We start from the raw sequence: 14,361 nt of genomic DNA, 5'->3' as shown, positions 1-14,361 counted from the left end.
GGGAAAGGTCCCAGACTGGGTGGTTTTCATGGTCCATTCCAAACCAAACCATTCTGGGATTCTCTGATTCTAACCCTTGCAGAGAAATGCAGTCCCAAATAAAGCACTGGTTTTTTAGGACAGCTCTTTTTTTCCCCCCCTTTTGAGCTCTGTTTTTCCACCAAACAGCTAAAAACCATGGGGAAAGCCTGTTTTGGGGGTTTGCTCTGGGGACAAGCTGTGTGGGGTTTTCTGGAGCAGAGGGCTTTGGGTAGGGAAAGGTCCCAGAAACCCACAGAACGTTTGGGGCTCCCTGGAGACGGCGGAACGTTGGTGGTGGGAGCTCCTTGTGAGGTCACACAGCCCCTGAGGGGACAGAGAGCTCCCTGAGTGGTCACTCAGCACCCTGAGGGGACACAGAGCTCCTGAAGGGTCACACAGTCGCTGACAGGTCACCCTGAGAGGTGACACAGCTGGGTTAGGTGTGCAGAACAGGCAGGTGGCACCACGGGAGGCTTGGGCAGCAGCCAGGGCAGCGCCATGACGTGGGCACGGTGGGCTCTGGCCAGCACCCTGCTGCTGGCTGTGCAGAGAGCCCTGACCATCCTGGTGTCCCTGCTGATCCTGCTGTGCCTGATAGCCCTGCTGGCCCCCGGGGCTCAGCTCCCTGCCCGTGAGACAGGGCTGCCCGCAGCAGGTAGGTGACAGGGAGGTCCCACGGGTGCCACAGGCCCCACATGTCCCACATGTCTGACAGATCCCACATGTCCCACAGATCCCACATGTCCCACATGTCCCACATGTCCCACATGTCCCACAGGTCCCACATGTCCCACATGTCCCACATGTCCCACAGGTCCCACATGTCCCACATGTCCCACAGATCCCACATGTCCCACAGGTCCCACATGTCCCACAGGTCCCACAGTTCCCACATGTCCCACAGTTCCCACATGTCCCACATGTCCCACAGGTCCCACATGTCCCACAGATCCCATATGTCCCACAGATCCTACATGTCCCAGAGATCCCACATGTCCCACAGGTCCCACATGTCCCACATGTCCCACATGTCCCACAGGTCCCACATGTCCCACAGGTCCCACATGTCCCACAGGTCCCACAGGTCCCATATGTCCCACAGATCCCATAGGTCCCACATGTCCCACAGGTCCCACAGATCCCACAGATCTCACAGATCCCACAGATCCCACATGTCCTGCAGTTCCCACATGTCCCACAGATCCCTCCAAGGAACATTTAGGTTTCAATATCCTGTTGGGAGGCAATTCAGCACCTTTTTGGCTGAGGGGAGTGGGTCAGGCTCAGACCCCAGAACACTAGCAGGGGGAATTATTCCATCCCAAATCCCAGCACCCTGATCCTAGAGCAATGCCTGTGGGGCTGTTGGGGTTGGGTTAACTCCTGACAGCTCCTGCATGGTTTTTTTTTTGGGATCACCATGGGTCAAACACCTGGCACAGTGCTCCAGAGGGAAGGAGCCATTCCATACCCCAACCACAGCTCCTGCCATGGAAAATACGTGGAAATATTTCATTGGAACTCCTCTCTGTTCCCAGCAGTGGATGGAGAAAATGGAGATGCTGAATCTGACCCTCCCGGACCTTACATGACTTTTGATTTGTTTTGGGAACTGCCAGCTCAGCCAAACGTGAGCGAGGCTTCTCGTGCAGGTGGGTGTGAGAGTCCAGCCCCGCCAGGCTGTTCTGGAACATTCCATAGTCCTCTGCCTGTGCTGAGCTCAGCCTGGACAGGGAATGCTACAGGGTGTGACGGGAGCTCCTTCAGGGGGTCTGGGCTTCTTGGGGGTCACTGGTCAGTCCTGGTCACCCCCAGCCCCATAGGGGTCACTGGTCAGTTCTGGTCACCTCCCAGCCCCACAGGGGTCACTGATCAGTCCTGGTCACCCCATGGGGGTCACTGGTCAGTCCTGACCCACTGCACAGCCCCAAGGCTGCTTCCAGGGATTTCTGGGGTGGAAATTTTCACTCTTTCCCTCAAGGTGTGAAGAACGAAACTGGAGTGATGAACATTTCCTGGCCGTTCATGGAACCGTCTGGCGTCATGGCTTTGCTGAAGGAAACCATCCCAGGTACAAGTGGCTCTAAACCCCACGGGGTTGGGAAGCTCAGCATTCAGATTCCCATCAGGAACAGTGATTTGGCATTAAATTGGCACGTTTTCTGTCTGCAGTGCTGGAGGGTGAGCCTGTGGATAAGGAGGAACCTCAGGAGGTTCCTCAGGCCGTGCCAGACCCTGGGGACAACGTGGAGGACCTTCAGCCAACGGGTCAGTCAGGAAATCTGTGTCCCTTGGCCACCCCTGGGGTGGAGGGTGTGACCATCCCAGGGACAGCTGCCCACCACCCTCCACCCCATTCCCAGGGATTTCAGAGCTTTGGGATTTCCTCCAGGTGTGCACAAGAGATCTGAGGACGCCACGACTGAGCCAAGCCCTGTGGAGAGCCTGGCGAACTCGGGCAAAGGCAACGCCAAACTCACCTGGAGTGTCTTTCTGAGAGCTTTCCTCGTGGCTGTGGTGTGCAGCCTGCTGGCCCTGCTGGTCCTCAAGGTGGCCCCAGCGTGGGCAAATGACATCAAAGAGTGAGTGACGTGGGGGGGGTGACAAATTTTGGTGCTGGGTGGCTGAACTGCCATGGAACATTTCTGGGATTGCCAAATTTTGGTGCTGGGTGGCTGAATGAGCCATGAGGGATTTCTGGGGTTGGCAAATTTTGGTGCTGGGTGGCTGAATGAGCCATGAGGGATTTCTGGGGTTGGCAAATTTTGGTGCTGGGCGGCTGAATGAGCCATGGGACATTTTTGGGTTGCCAAATTTTGGTGCTAGGTGGCTGAATGAGCCATGGGATATTTCTGGGATTGCCAAATTTTGGTGCTGGGTGGCTGAACTGCCATGGGGCACTTCCAGAATTTCCAAATTTTGGTGCTGGGTGGCTGAATGAGCCATGGGACATTTCTAGAATTGCCAAATTTTGGTGCTGCGTGGCTGAACCAGATATGAGGCATTTCCAGAATTGCCAAATTTTGGTGCTGGGTGGCTGAATCTGCCATGAGACATTTCTAGAGTGTCCAAATTTTGGTGCTGGGTGGCTGAATGAGCCATGGGACATTTCCAGAATTGCCAAATTTGGTGATGGGTGGCTAAACACGGCATGTGATGTTTCTGGGGTTGTCAAATTTTGGTGCTGGGTGGCTGAACCAGCCATGGGACATTTTTGGGTTGCCAAATTTTGGTCCTTCAGCAGCTTCCCCTCTCTCCACAGGCGCCTTGCAGCTCTGAGAGCCAGCTTTGAGCGCCTGGACGAGGCAGGAGACAAGGATTTAGTGTTAGAAATCTAAATAAAGATAAGCAGCACAATGGTCTGTGTGGCAGGTTTGGATTGGAAGGAATTCTCGCTCTCTGCTCCGTCACACTGAATGGGATTTAAGACCTTTTCCCACCCAAATAATTCCATGACCCTAGGAACTAAAATCAATTTCGAAGCACTGAGCAGTTGATTCTTAGCAGCATTTAATAAGCGTATTTGTACATTTTCCTTTCTGGCACATTAACTTCTTAAATACATATGGGTGTATCTCGTATTTTAACTGGGTTAGAAGTGTGAAATGGAACAAAACCAGGCCTGAATAATAGAACAGGGCGAACATCTGAGCTGGAAATACACAGAGCTATAAAAGCCAATTGGAAACCCACTGGAATTCCCATAAAACGCACTGCAATATTGAATAATGCATAAAAGCATGGGCAGGTGCCTCTTTGTTGTGTGTGAAAACACAGAGACAATAAAACACAGGGGAAAGGATAAATCATTTGGATTTGAAGGCGTTTATTGAAATAATCTGTTCTTAAACCTAAATGTGCTACGGGACTGAGGGAGAAGAAATGGATGTTGCAGGTGTGCAAGGGATGGGATGGGCAATAGAACAGTGAATTCCATTTAATTTGCTACTCAATTTTTCTTCTAAGGGGTTTTCTTCTAAGGGATTTTTCTTCTAACTACTAGCTTTTTCTACTAGCAAAAACCTCCCTTCTAGCAAAAACCTCCCTTCTAGTAAAAACCTCCCTCCTAGTAAAAACCTCCCTTCTAGTAAAAACCTCCCTTCTAGTAAAAACCTCCCTTCTAGCAAAAACCTCCCTTCTAGTCAAAACCTCCCTTCTAGTCAAAACCTCCTAATAGAACGAACAGTGAATTCTATTTAATTTGCTACTCAGGGATTTTCTCTTCTAATAAAAACCTCCCTTCTAGTAAAAACCTCCTAATAGAACACTGAATTCTATTTAATCTGCTATTCAGAGATTTTTTTTCCTCCTAATAAAAACCTCCCTTCTAATACCCCCCCGACAGAACAGTGAATTCTATTTAATTTGCTACTCAGGGATTTTTATTCTAATAAAAACCTGCCCGGGGCTGTGGTGGTGGTGGTGGTAGGAACCTATTTCTTACTGGGAGAAGGATGCAAGATCTCATCCCTCATCCCAGCAGGAGTCAGGAGCTCACTTGGGGTGAGTTTGGTGTCAGCCAGGAGTGTCACTGAGGGAGAGGGGACAGTCCCTGTGGCCTCCCCTGGATGGCTTCAGGTCAGCACACTGCTGAGAGGGAAACTTTCTCTGGCTCTGCTCTGCCTTCTCTGCACCTCTCCAGGGTGGCACTTTGCTCCCAGAGCCTCCTGAGAGGATTTGTCCTCCTGCTGGGGATCTGAAGAGAAGCTCTGTGCTGAGCCAGGCCTTCTCCAGCCCCACAGAGCCTGGCCAGGACCTGGGAGGGACTGGGGCTTCTGCCTGTCCTGAAGCTCCTGCTTGGTGGAAAAGGAGTCCCTCGGCCCTGGAGATGGCCTGGGAAAGGCTGGGAACTCTGCCTGTCCTGAGGCTTGTTGGAAAATGAGTCCCTCGGCCCTGGAGATGGATAAACCCATGGTGGCAGCTTGGTCATCCTCCAGAACAGAGGGGTCTTTGAAGGTCCTCTCTCTAACTGAGTGATCTTTGAAGGTCTTCTCTCTAACTGAAGGATCTTGAAGTTCCCCTCTCCACCTGAAGGATCTCTGAAGTTCCCCTCTCCACCTGAAGGATCTCTGAAGTTCCCCTCTTCCAATAAAGGACAAAACACCCCCCAGGATGGTTCCAGCTCCTCTCCCACCCCACTCTGCCCCCTCAAGCACTGCTCTGCTCACTGCACCCAGGGCCACGGCCCCTGGGACACCGTGTCCCTCTTCTTGGGCGCTCTGGAGCCCTGGTGGGGCAGGGGGGGCAGCATCCCGCACGATGAAAACCTGTACCCCGCCAGGATGTTCTTCTGGGGGTCCTTGAGCACTGACCAGAAGGCCTCTGGCCGTGCCCTCAGGGCCTGGGCTGCCTTCTCCGGGGGCTGCAGGAGGAACACCTTGGGGTCCAGCGGCTTCCAGGGCCGGGCTTTATACGGCAGCACTGAGCTCCCAGCGGCGGCTTTCCGTCCTCCTCCTCGCCCGTGAAGACGTTGCTTTTCTCTCACTTTCTCCATGAGGTATTTCATTTCTTCTCTTTCGAGAAGAGACCTCGCTCCTAGTCTTGCGAGAGGAGCTTTCTTTCCTTCTTTTTTTCTGGGAGAAACTTCCTGTTCTCCTTTTCTTCGCGGAGAAATGTCCTTTGGGCCGTTTCTTCTGGGAGAAACTCCCTTTTCTCCTCTTTTGGGACTAACTTTCTTTTCTCCTTTACTTCCAGCAGCATCTTTTGCTTCTTTTTCTTTTCCTCGTCCAACTTTCTTTTTTCCTTCTCTTCCAAGAGAATCTCTTCTTTCTCCTTCTCTTCCGAGAGAACCTTTTCTTTCTCTTTCTTTCCCAAGAGAAGCTCTTCTTTCTCCTCCCTTTCCAAGAGAAGCTCTTCTTTCTCTTTCTTTTCCTAGAGAAGCTCTTCTTTCTCCTCCCTTTCCAAGAGAAGCTCTTCTTTCTCCTTCTCTTCCGAGAGAACCTTTTCTTTCTCTTTCTTTCCCAAGAGAAGCTCTTCTTTCTCCTCCCTTTCCAAGAGAAGCTCTTCTTTCTCTTTCTTTTCCTAGAGAAGCTCTTCTTTCTCCTCCCTTTCCAAGAGAAGCTCTTCTTTCTCTTTCTTTTCCTAGAGAAGCTCTTCTTTCTCCTCCCTTTCCAAGAGAAGCTCTTCTTTCTCTTTCTTTTCCTAGAGAAGCTCTTCTTTCTCCTCCCTTTCCAAGAGAAGCTCTTCTTTCTCCTTCTCTTCCGAGAGAACCTTTTCTTTCTCTTTCTTTTCCTAGAGAAGCTCTTCTTTCTCCTCCCTTTCCAAGAGAAGCTCTTCTTTCTCTTTCTTTTCCTAGAGAAGCTCTTCTTTCTCCTCCCTTTCCAAGAGAAGCTCTTCTTTCTCCTCCCTTTCCAAGAGATTCCCTTCTTTCTCCTCCCTTTCCAAGAGAAGCTCTTCTTTCTCCTCCCTTTCCAAGAGATTCCCTTCTTTCTCCTCCTTTTCCTTGTCTAGTTTTCTTCTCTCCTTCCCTTCCAAGAGTCCCTTCCAAGCTGGGTATTTCTTTTCTGCTTTGAGCTTTCTTTTCTCCCTCTCTCCCGAGGGAATCTTTGTTTTCTCCTTTTCTGCTTTGAGCTTTCTTTTCTCCCTCTCTCCTGAGGGAATCTTTATTTTCTCCTTTTCTGCTTTGAGCTTTCTTTTCTCCCTCTCTCCCGAGGGAGTTTTTGTTTTGTCCTCTTCCTCCCTCATCCCTCTGAGCTGCTGCTGCCTCTTTGTCCCTCTGCTTCGTCACTTTGTCCTTGGGCACAGATTTGTCCTTGGCTTGGTCACTCCCAGGCTGCTCTTGTCCAGCAGCAGCTGCTGGGAATGGTGGCAGCTGCCTGGAGGGACATCACAGGAGTGGCCTGAGTGGGCTGGGAGGGCTTTGGGGACACAAACTGACCACAGGAGCTGCTGGGCTCATGGAACCATGGAGAGGAACCCCCTGAGCTGGGACACTTGGCTGTCCCCACCACCCTTGGGCTCTCCTGGGGGGACAGAGGGGAGCAACCCTTGGGATGTGTGACGCTCCCAGCAGCTCCAGTCTCTTGTGGATGGTGGATTGTTTGGGGAACAGGATGAGGAGCAACCCCTGGGATCTGTGAGGCTCCCAGCAGCTCCAGTCTCTTGTGGATGGTGGGTTTGGCTCTGGGGAACAGGATGAGGAGCAACCCCTGGGATCTGTGAGGCTCCCAGCAGCTCCAGTCTCTTGTGGATGGTGGGTTTGGCTCTGGGGAACAGGATGAGGAGCAACCCCTGGGATGTGTGAGGCTCCCAGCAGCTCCAGTCTCTTGTGGATGGTGGATTGTTTGGGGAACAGGATGAGGAGCAACCCCTGGGATCTGTGAGGCTCCCAGCAGCTCCAGTCTCTTGTGGATGGTGGGTTTGGCTCTGGGGAACAGGATGAGGAGCAACCCCTGGGATCTGTGAGGCTCCCAGCAGCTCCAGTCTCTTGTGGATGGTGGGTTTGGCTCTGGGGAACAGGATGAGGAGCAACCCCTGGGATCTGTGAGGCTCCCAGCAGCTCCAGTCTCTTGTGGATGGTGGGTTTGGCTCTGGGGAACGGGATCTGGCTGGATGAGGAAAATGCCCCACCCCCTGCTCCTCCAGCTCACCCGTCCTCCGTCTCCTTATCTCCCATCATCTCTGTCCGCAGTCCTGGCCAGGCAAAGGGAAACGGACGGGGAGGCACAGGCACGATGGGATACATCCCTGGAACCAGGAAGGAGGGACTTTGTCACAAGAGCCTGGCACTGTCCCATCCATGGTGACAGATTGGGGACAGAGTCTCTTCCCAAAGCAGAGGTCATTTCCCAGAGCAAGAACAGGCCCTCAGACCCCCACCCTCCTGCTGAACCAGGGATTTTGGGCATTTTGGGCATTTTGGGCATTTTGGGCACTCCCAGCCCATGGCTCAGCTCCTGTGGAGCCAACCTGAGCAGAAACGGCCACACCGAGCTGTCACCAAGCTTTGACACAATCAGATCCGTGTGACAATCACAGCCAGGGATTGTCCAATCAGCCACAGCCTCCAGTTGTCCCTTGCTGTGGACATGAGCTGCTTTACCTTCCCACTTCATCCCCGGGGGTGCCAAATTCAGTCTCCTCCTCATGGTCACCTCAGGATCAGGCAGAAAGAACTTGCGGCATTCCATGGGCGGTGGCTTGGGCAGGCAGGCCTGTTCAAAGCTGGGGACAGAGAGAGGACACCATCCTGAGCCTTGTCCCCAGAATCACCTGGGCACAGGGGAGCTGGGCACTGGGGAAAAGCCACTGTTCTGCCAGCTCAGGTTCTGACAGTCCTGTTCCCCGTCCCCAAGGATGTCCTGGGAAATAGGGTCACCCAGGGAAGGATTCCTGGTCACGATGGGGATGTGTGGATACTGAAAAGCTGCTGGCAGAAGCGTTTCCCTGAGAATCTCTCCTTTCCCATGCAAACTGTGAAAACAATGAGATGATTTTGTACATAGTATCGAACACCTGCTGTTTTCCTGATCTGTTTTGGGTTTTAAGGCAGAGAGTGTTTGGAATTAGGCGTTGTAAGACTTCAGCCAATCACCCCAGGAGGTGAGTGACCACTGACCAATCACCTGTGGGATTTTAGCACTCATAAGCAGAAGTTGTAAACAATAAAAGTCTCTCTGAATTCCTCGTGTGCTGAATTTCTCCATCCCGGGTGCTACAGCGACAGGGATGCATTTCAATCCTTCCCGTGTCCCCTCGGGGATGAGGAGCAGTGACACCCAGGAGGCACTGCTCTGTGGCTAGCACAGGTCTTTCCCATGAGAATTCTTTTTGTGTTTTATAAACAAAGATAAAGTTTGGATGTTATTAAAAACAGTGTCCCAAGATCTGGACGGTGCAGGCCTGGCCAATCAGGCCTAGGGGGAGGTTTCTGACTGACCAATCTGGGTGACCTTTGAAAACTCTATATATATGATGAAATCAAAACGATAAAGGTCTTTTCCTTCTTGCCACTGAGAACTGGGTTCTTTTCTCTGCTAGCGGCTCAACAGTGACACTGCTCTGCAGGGCTCCACGGTCATGGGGACAAACTGCCCCAAGTTGTCCCCAGAGGCCAAACCTCCTGGGGGTTTCACCCACCTGGGGAAGAGGATGAGGCGGCGGGTTGGGCTCAGGGCAGCCATGGGCTGTTCCGGGGATATCACCAAGCCCAGCTCCTGGAGACGCTGCAGAATGAAACAGAGCTGCCAGCACATCCCCAGTGACCAGGAACCCCAGAGAGGAGGAATCCAGGGCAGCTAGAGTGGGTGGAATTGTTCTCCTGCCTGGCCACATCCTGCTGTCCACTTCCCAGCCGGACAGCTGCCCTGGGGACACCAAATGCTCACCCTGCGTGTTGTCCCCTGGAATTTCCAGCCCGTCAGTTGCTCCAGGAACTGCGGGTAGATCCTCAGGAAGCCCTTGCTGCCCTCGATGAAGATCACTCCCACGTCCTGCAGCACGAAGGCCACGTTGGCTGCTTTCTCCAGGCAGTGGTACATCAGGGATGTGGTTCTCAGGATTAAAAACTCCACTTTCTGCCTGGACAGCTTGGTGGCCCTGGCCACTTCGGCATATTTCAGAATCTCTGCTGGCTTCGGGGCTGGGAAACCACAGGAGAAGGTTACTTTTTAAAAATTATCTTCATTGCATTTTCATATATAATAGTATTATTATAGATATACTTTTTAATTATATAATTATCCTTTTATAGATATAAAAAGATATACTATGTATAAATATATATTATATATAAATATATATTGTTTAGACATATATTCTATATAATTATCAGTTTTAAAATATATTTTAAAATTTATAAATATTTAAAATTTTAAAATATTTAAAATTTTAAAAATTAAATTACATTATTTTAAAATTATATTAAATTTTAATTTTAAAAAATATATTAAAAATATGTTAAATTTAATTATATTAAATTTACTTTTTTAAAATTATATGAAATTTACTTTTTAAAAATTATATTAATTTTTAAAAAAATTTGAATTTTATATATATATATTATTCTATTTTTCCCCAGGAGATATCCCGTCCCAGGAGCTGCTTTTAGAAACGAGGTGTGCTAACCCCATGCAGCCCAGATTTCGGGTTTCAACCCTCCGCCTTACCCTTGGGGTCATCCTTCTCTTCCAGGTTCTGGGCCAGCATGAGGTTCCTGGCCATGTGGAACTTGGGCATGGGCAGCACCTGAGTGCTGCTGCCCACCTGCACCTCCATGGGCACCACCTCGATGCAGCCCAGCGTGGGAATTCGGATCCCCTGGAGCACAAGGGAGAAGCCCAGAGGGTGAGTGTCGCTGTGGAACTGCTGGTGGAGTGAAGAGTCTAGAGAGATTCTCGGGTGAACAGAATCCTGAATTTATTATTTATTTTAACAATTTATATAGACTTTCACAGGTCGTTTGGATTGGGTTAATTCAAAACCTCCCCCTAGGCTGATTGGCCAGGCTTGAACTGACTGTCTTCCAAAAGACCATTTCAATAACATCAAAACTTTATCTATTTATAAAAACACAGCAAGAAGAAGAGAAAATTCCCACGGGAAAGAATCTGTGTTGCCACAGGTGAGGAGGGCACAGGAGGAAGAGCTGAGGATGTTCCCCTCGAGGGATGGTGACTTTGAGCAGAGCCTGTCACCTCCAGAAGGCAGGACAGTGGGGACAACCCTCCTGGGCCTCTCCTCTCCCTTCTGCCACCACAAATCCATGCTGGAGTCGGGGCAGAGACAGCTCAAGGGCACTGCGGGGACTACAGTGACCCAATGCCACCTCCCAGAGGTGACACCACCCTGCACCAGCCCTGTTTGTCCTGCGACAGATGATTTTGGGGTGGATTTCCTGCATTCTGAGGAGCACAAGGGGAACTGCAGGCCATGGGGACTGCCAGCCGCTCTGGGTGTGCGAGGGGGACACGGCTATTGTCCCAGGTTTTTGTCCCAGGGCTTTATCCCAGGGGTCTGTCCCAGGCTATTGTCCCAGGAGTTTGTCCCAGGTTGCTATCCCAGGTATTTGTCCCAGGCTTTTGTCCCAGCGGTTTGTCCCAGGGGTTTGTCCCAGGTTTTTGTCCCAGGGATTTTTCCCAGGCTGTTGTCCCAGGTTTTTGTCCCAGGTTTTTGTCCCAGGTTGCTGTCCCAGGCTGTTGTCCCAGGCTGTTTTTTGTCCCAGTTTTTTCTCCCAGGCTTTTGTCCCAGGTGTTTGTCCCAGGTGTTTGTCCCAGGTTTTTCTCCCAGGTTTTTCTCCCAGGTTGCTGTCCCAGGTTTTTCTCCCAGGCTTTTGTCCCAGGTGTTTGTCCCAGGTGTTTGTCCCAGGTTTTTGTCCCAGGCTGTTGTCCCAGGTGTTTTTCCCAGGTTTTTCTCCCAGGTTTTTGTCCCAGGCTGTTGTCCCAGCTTGCTGTGCTGTCCCACCTTGCCCTCCAAGAGCTGCTTTTTGACCATGCGAGTCACAGAAGACCAAATAGCCTTTTTGTCTGAAAAAAGAGGAAAAACCAGGTGATGCTGTGCCTCTGCTGGCTCTGAGCCTTGCAGCAGCCCGGGCTGTGTGTCACTGCTGTCCCCAGAGGTGACACTCCTGCCTGTACCTTTGGGTTTCATGTTGAGCTCCGGCAGCACAAACAGGGATTCGTTGCCATCCCAAAAATCCATCGCAGTGGGTTTCACAGTCCCGGGGACATCCATGACATGCTGGGCACCTCCTCACTCTGGGCTGTCCAGGGCACAGCATCCACCTCCCTGGTGTCACTTTTGTCCCCCTGTGTCACCACAGGCTCTGTGACATCGCAGTGCCACCAGCATTCCAGAGCAGCCTTGTGAAAAATGATGCTCAGGGCCTTTTAAATGAGGATTTGGACTTTAAAATCTTAAGCCTTGGTGGGTTAACCATCACAAGTGTGGGTTTGTGGGTTTGTGGGTTTGGAGCTCAGGTCATTTTGGTCTCCCAAATGTGGCTCTGGGGATTTAAAAGTGATGCTCTCCTCCTCAATCCTGAGGCATTATATCAATAAGGGTTTGGGTTTGCATAACTCAGTGTTGAATCTGAGAAGTAATCAGCAATCATCTTTTGGGCCTTGAAATTGTGGTTTATGTTCTAAATTTTTTCCTTTTTTTTTCTTTTTTTTAATAGTATTTCCTCAGAGGAGTTTCAGTGCCCAGGGATTTCTTTATTCAAGATCCCACTGTGAAACACCAAAGCAAGCAGAGCTCAGTGCTGTGCTGAGAGTTTGTAACTCAGGCAAAACACAGACAACAAAATACAGGGAAAAAGGAGAGACAAATGGCCTGACTTTGGAGACATTTAATGAATCAATCAGTGCTTAAAGCCCAGAGAGCTGCAGGGCTGAAGGATAAGGAATGTTGTGAACTCCTCCAAAACAACCTCAACCCCAAACAGCAGCTGACAGGATAAACTGGGCTTATAAAGTGAGCATTCGAGGATTTGGACTTTAAAATTGTAAGTCTTGGTGGGTTAACCATCACAAGTGTGGGTTTGGAGCTCAGGTTGAGTGTTTTGGTCTCCCAAATGTGGCTCTGGGGATTTAAAAGTGATGTTTTCTTCCTCACTCCTGAGGCATTATATCAATAAGGGTTTGGGTTTGGATAACTCAGTGCTGAATCTGAGAAGTAATCAGCAATCATCTTTTGGGCCTTGAAATTGTGGTTTGTGTTCTAAATTTTTCTTTTTTTATATAGTATTTCCTCAGAGGAGTTTCAGTTTCAGGGATTTCTTTATTCAGGATCCCATTGTGAAACACCAAAAGCAAGCAGAGCTCAGTGCTGTGCTGAGAGTTTGTAACTCAGGCAAAACACAGACAACAAAATACAGTGTAAAAAAAAAAAAAGACAAATGGCCTGACTTTGGAGACATTTAATGAATCAATCAGTGCTCAAAGCCCAGAGAGCTGCAGGGCTGAAGGACGAGGAGTTGATAGATGCTGCGAACTCCTCCGAAACAACCTCAACCCCAAACAGCAGCTGACAGGATAAAAAGGATAAAAAGGATAAAAAGTGAGCAGAACCGTGATTTGGGGTGACCTCCAGCCTCGCCAGGCTTGAACAGCAAAACCCTCCTGCCGCCCAGGAAAGCGTGATGGATCTCTGATGGCATCCTGCTGCCTCTGGGAGGACAGCAAAGCGACCTGGGGGAGTTTATCTGCTGCAGCCTGCAGAGCTCAGGGAGTCTGAGGGGGTTGGGGAGGGAGGTTGATGCAGTCAGAGCTGCTGCGTTTGGGGAAGATAAACGAGACATCCAGAGCAGTGATTTGGAGTCATTAAGGGCAACCTTAAAGCAATGTGGGAGGGGAGCAGGAGCAAAGGGCTTTTCCAGGGTCAGAGCAGTCAGGGAGGAGAAATAAAGATCCTGCAGAGTCTCCTGCAGAAACTCTGCTCATCCTTGCAGGGTGCTGCTGGGTGGAACTCAGTGCTGGGTGTAAAATATCATTTATCAAACTTTCTTATTGCACAGAACTGCCCAGATCTGCCTCAGGGGAGAGCTGAGGACTCTCTGAAGTTCCTGCAGACGCTCTGCTGGGTGGAACTCGGTGCTGGGTGTAAAATATCATTTATCAAACCTTCCTATTGCACAGAACTGCCTAGATGTGGCTCAGGGGAGAGCTGAGGACTCTCTGAAGCTCCTGCAGACACTCTGCTGGGTGGAACTCGGTGCTGGGTGTAAAGTATCATTTATATATAAATAAATATAAAAATATCATATTTATATTTATAGATATTTATATAAAAATTATACATTTAAATTATATATTATAATTATAATTATAATATTATAATATAATACTATTATAATATAACATTATATATATTATATTATATATTATAATATAATATAATATAATATTATAACATATATTTATATATATTTATATATAAATTTATATATTTAAATTGTAATATTTATATATAAATAAATATATAAATATCAAACCTTCCTATTGCACAGAACTGCCCAGATGTGGCTCAGGGAGAGCTGAGGACTCTCTGAAGCTCCTGCAGACACTCTGCTGGGTGGAAACTCGGTGCTGGGTGTAAAATATCATTTATATATAAATAAATATTAAAATGTCATATTTATATTTATATATATTTATATAAAAATTTATACATTTAAATTATATATTTAAATTATAATTATAATATTATAATATAATATTATATATTATGTAATACATATAATATAATATAATATTATATAATATTATATTATATTATATTATATTATATTATATTATATTATATTATATTATATTATATCTTTTATATCTATATTTATATATAAATTTATATATTTAAATGACATATTTAAATTATAATATATATAAATAAATATATAAATAT

At 48.6% G+C, this 14,361-nt stretch overlaps 2 protein-coding genes and 1 long non-coding RNA gene across 4 annotated transcripts; 1 reads left to right on the top strand and 2 right to left on the bottom strand.

The window, feature by feature from the left end:
• Positions 1 to 369: 369 nt before the first annotated feature.
• Positions 370 to 3,393, top strand: LOC146428046 (uncharacterized). 2 transcript variants are annotated; one of them, XM_085080698.1, is made up of 6 exons: positions 370 to 676; positions 1,560 to 1,673; positions 2,003 to 2,092; positions 2,194 to 2,289; positions 2,414 to 2,603; positions 3,284 to 3,393. In XM_085080698.1, the coding sequence occupies exons 1-6, from the start codon at positions 520 to 522 to the stop codon at positions 3,357 to 3,359; spliced, it is 723 nt and encodes a 240-aa protein (XP_084936824.1). In that variant the 5' UTR covers positions 370 to 519; the 3' UTR covers positions 3,360 to 3,393. The 2 variants fall into 2 exon arrangements, 1 of the variants encoding a protein (XP_084936824.1); XR_014856227.1 differs by having other exon boundaries at positions 371 to 652; positions 2,003 to 2,289; positions 3,284 to 3,374.
• Positions 3,394 to 4,375: 982 nt separating this feature from the next.
• LOC146428045 (uncharacterized) lies at positions 4,376 to 5,917 on the bottom strand. Its single transcript, XR_014856217.1, has 2 exons — positions 5,334 to 5,917; positions 4,376 to 4,717 (listed from the first exon to the last, which is right to left on the bottom strand). It is a non-coding gene; the product is annotated as an uncharacterized LOC146428045 (long non-coding RNA).
• Positions 5,918 to 7,606: 1,689 nt separating this feature from the next.
• On the bottom strand, positions 7,607 to 11,686 carry LOC146428044 (uncharacterized). Its single transcript, XM_085080480.1, has 7 exons — positions 11,595 to 11,686; positions 11,422 to 11,483; positions 10,128 to 10,278; positions 9,348 to 9,601; positions 9,100 to 9,185; positions 8,063 to 8,184; positions 7,607 to 7,707 (listed from the first exon to the last, which is right to left on the bottom strand). The coding sequence occupies exons 1-7, from the start codon at positions 11,656 to 11,658 to the stop codon at positions 7,607 to 7,609; spliced, it is 840 nt and encodes a 279-aa protein (XP_084936606.1). The 5' UTR covers positions 11,659 to 11,686.
• Positions 11,687 to 14,361: the final 2,675 nt, after the last annotated feature.

This window comes from Lichenostomus cassidix, chromosome 22, assembly GCF_008360975.1.
Source record: "Lichenostomus cassidix isolate B80296 chromosome 22, HeHo_3.0, whole genome shotgun sequence".
Taxonomy (NCBI): Eukaryota; Metazoa; Chordata; class Aves; order Passeriformes; family Meliphagidae; genus Lichenostomus; species Lichenostomus cassidix.
This window is presented reverse-complemented; position numbering and strand designations above follow the sequence as displayed.

Coding starts and splice junctions, on each gene's coding strand:
- LOC146428046 (XM_085080698.1), top strand. CDS start 520: ATGACGTGGGCACGGTGGGCTCTGGCCAGCACCCTGCTGCTGGCTGTG. Junction 677..1,559: donor GACAGGGCTGCCCGCAGCAG/GTAGGTGACAGG, acceptor CTCTGTTCCCAG/CAGTGGATGGAGAAAATGGA. Junction 2,290..2,413: donor GGAGGACCTTCAGCCAACGG/GTCAGTCAGGAA, acceptor GATTTCCTCCAG/GTGTGCACAAGAGATCTGAG.
- LOC146428044 (XM_085080480.1), bottom strand. CDS start 11,658: ATGGATTTTTGGGATGGCAACGAATCCCTGTTTGTGCTGCCGGAGCTC. Junction 9,602..10,127: donor AGAGAAGGATGACCCCAAGG/GTAAGGCGGAGG, acceptor GTGGTTTCCCAG/CCCCGAAGCCAGCAGAGATT. Junction 9,186..9,347: donor TCCAGGGGACAACACGCAGG/GTGAGCATTTGG, acceptor TTCATTCTGCAG/CGTCTCCAGGAGCTGGGCTT.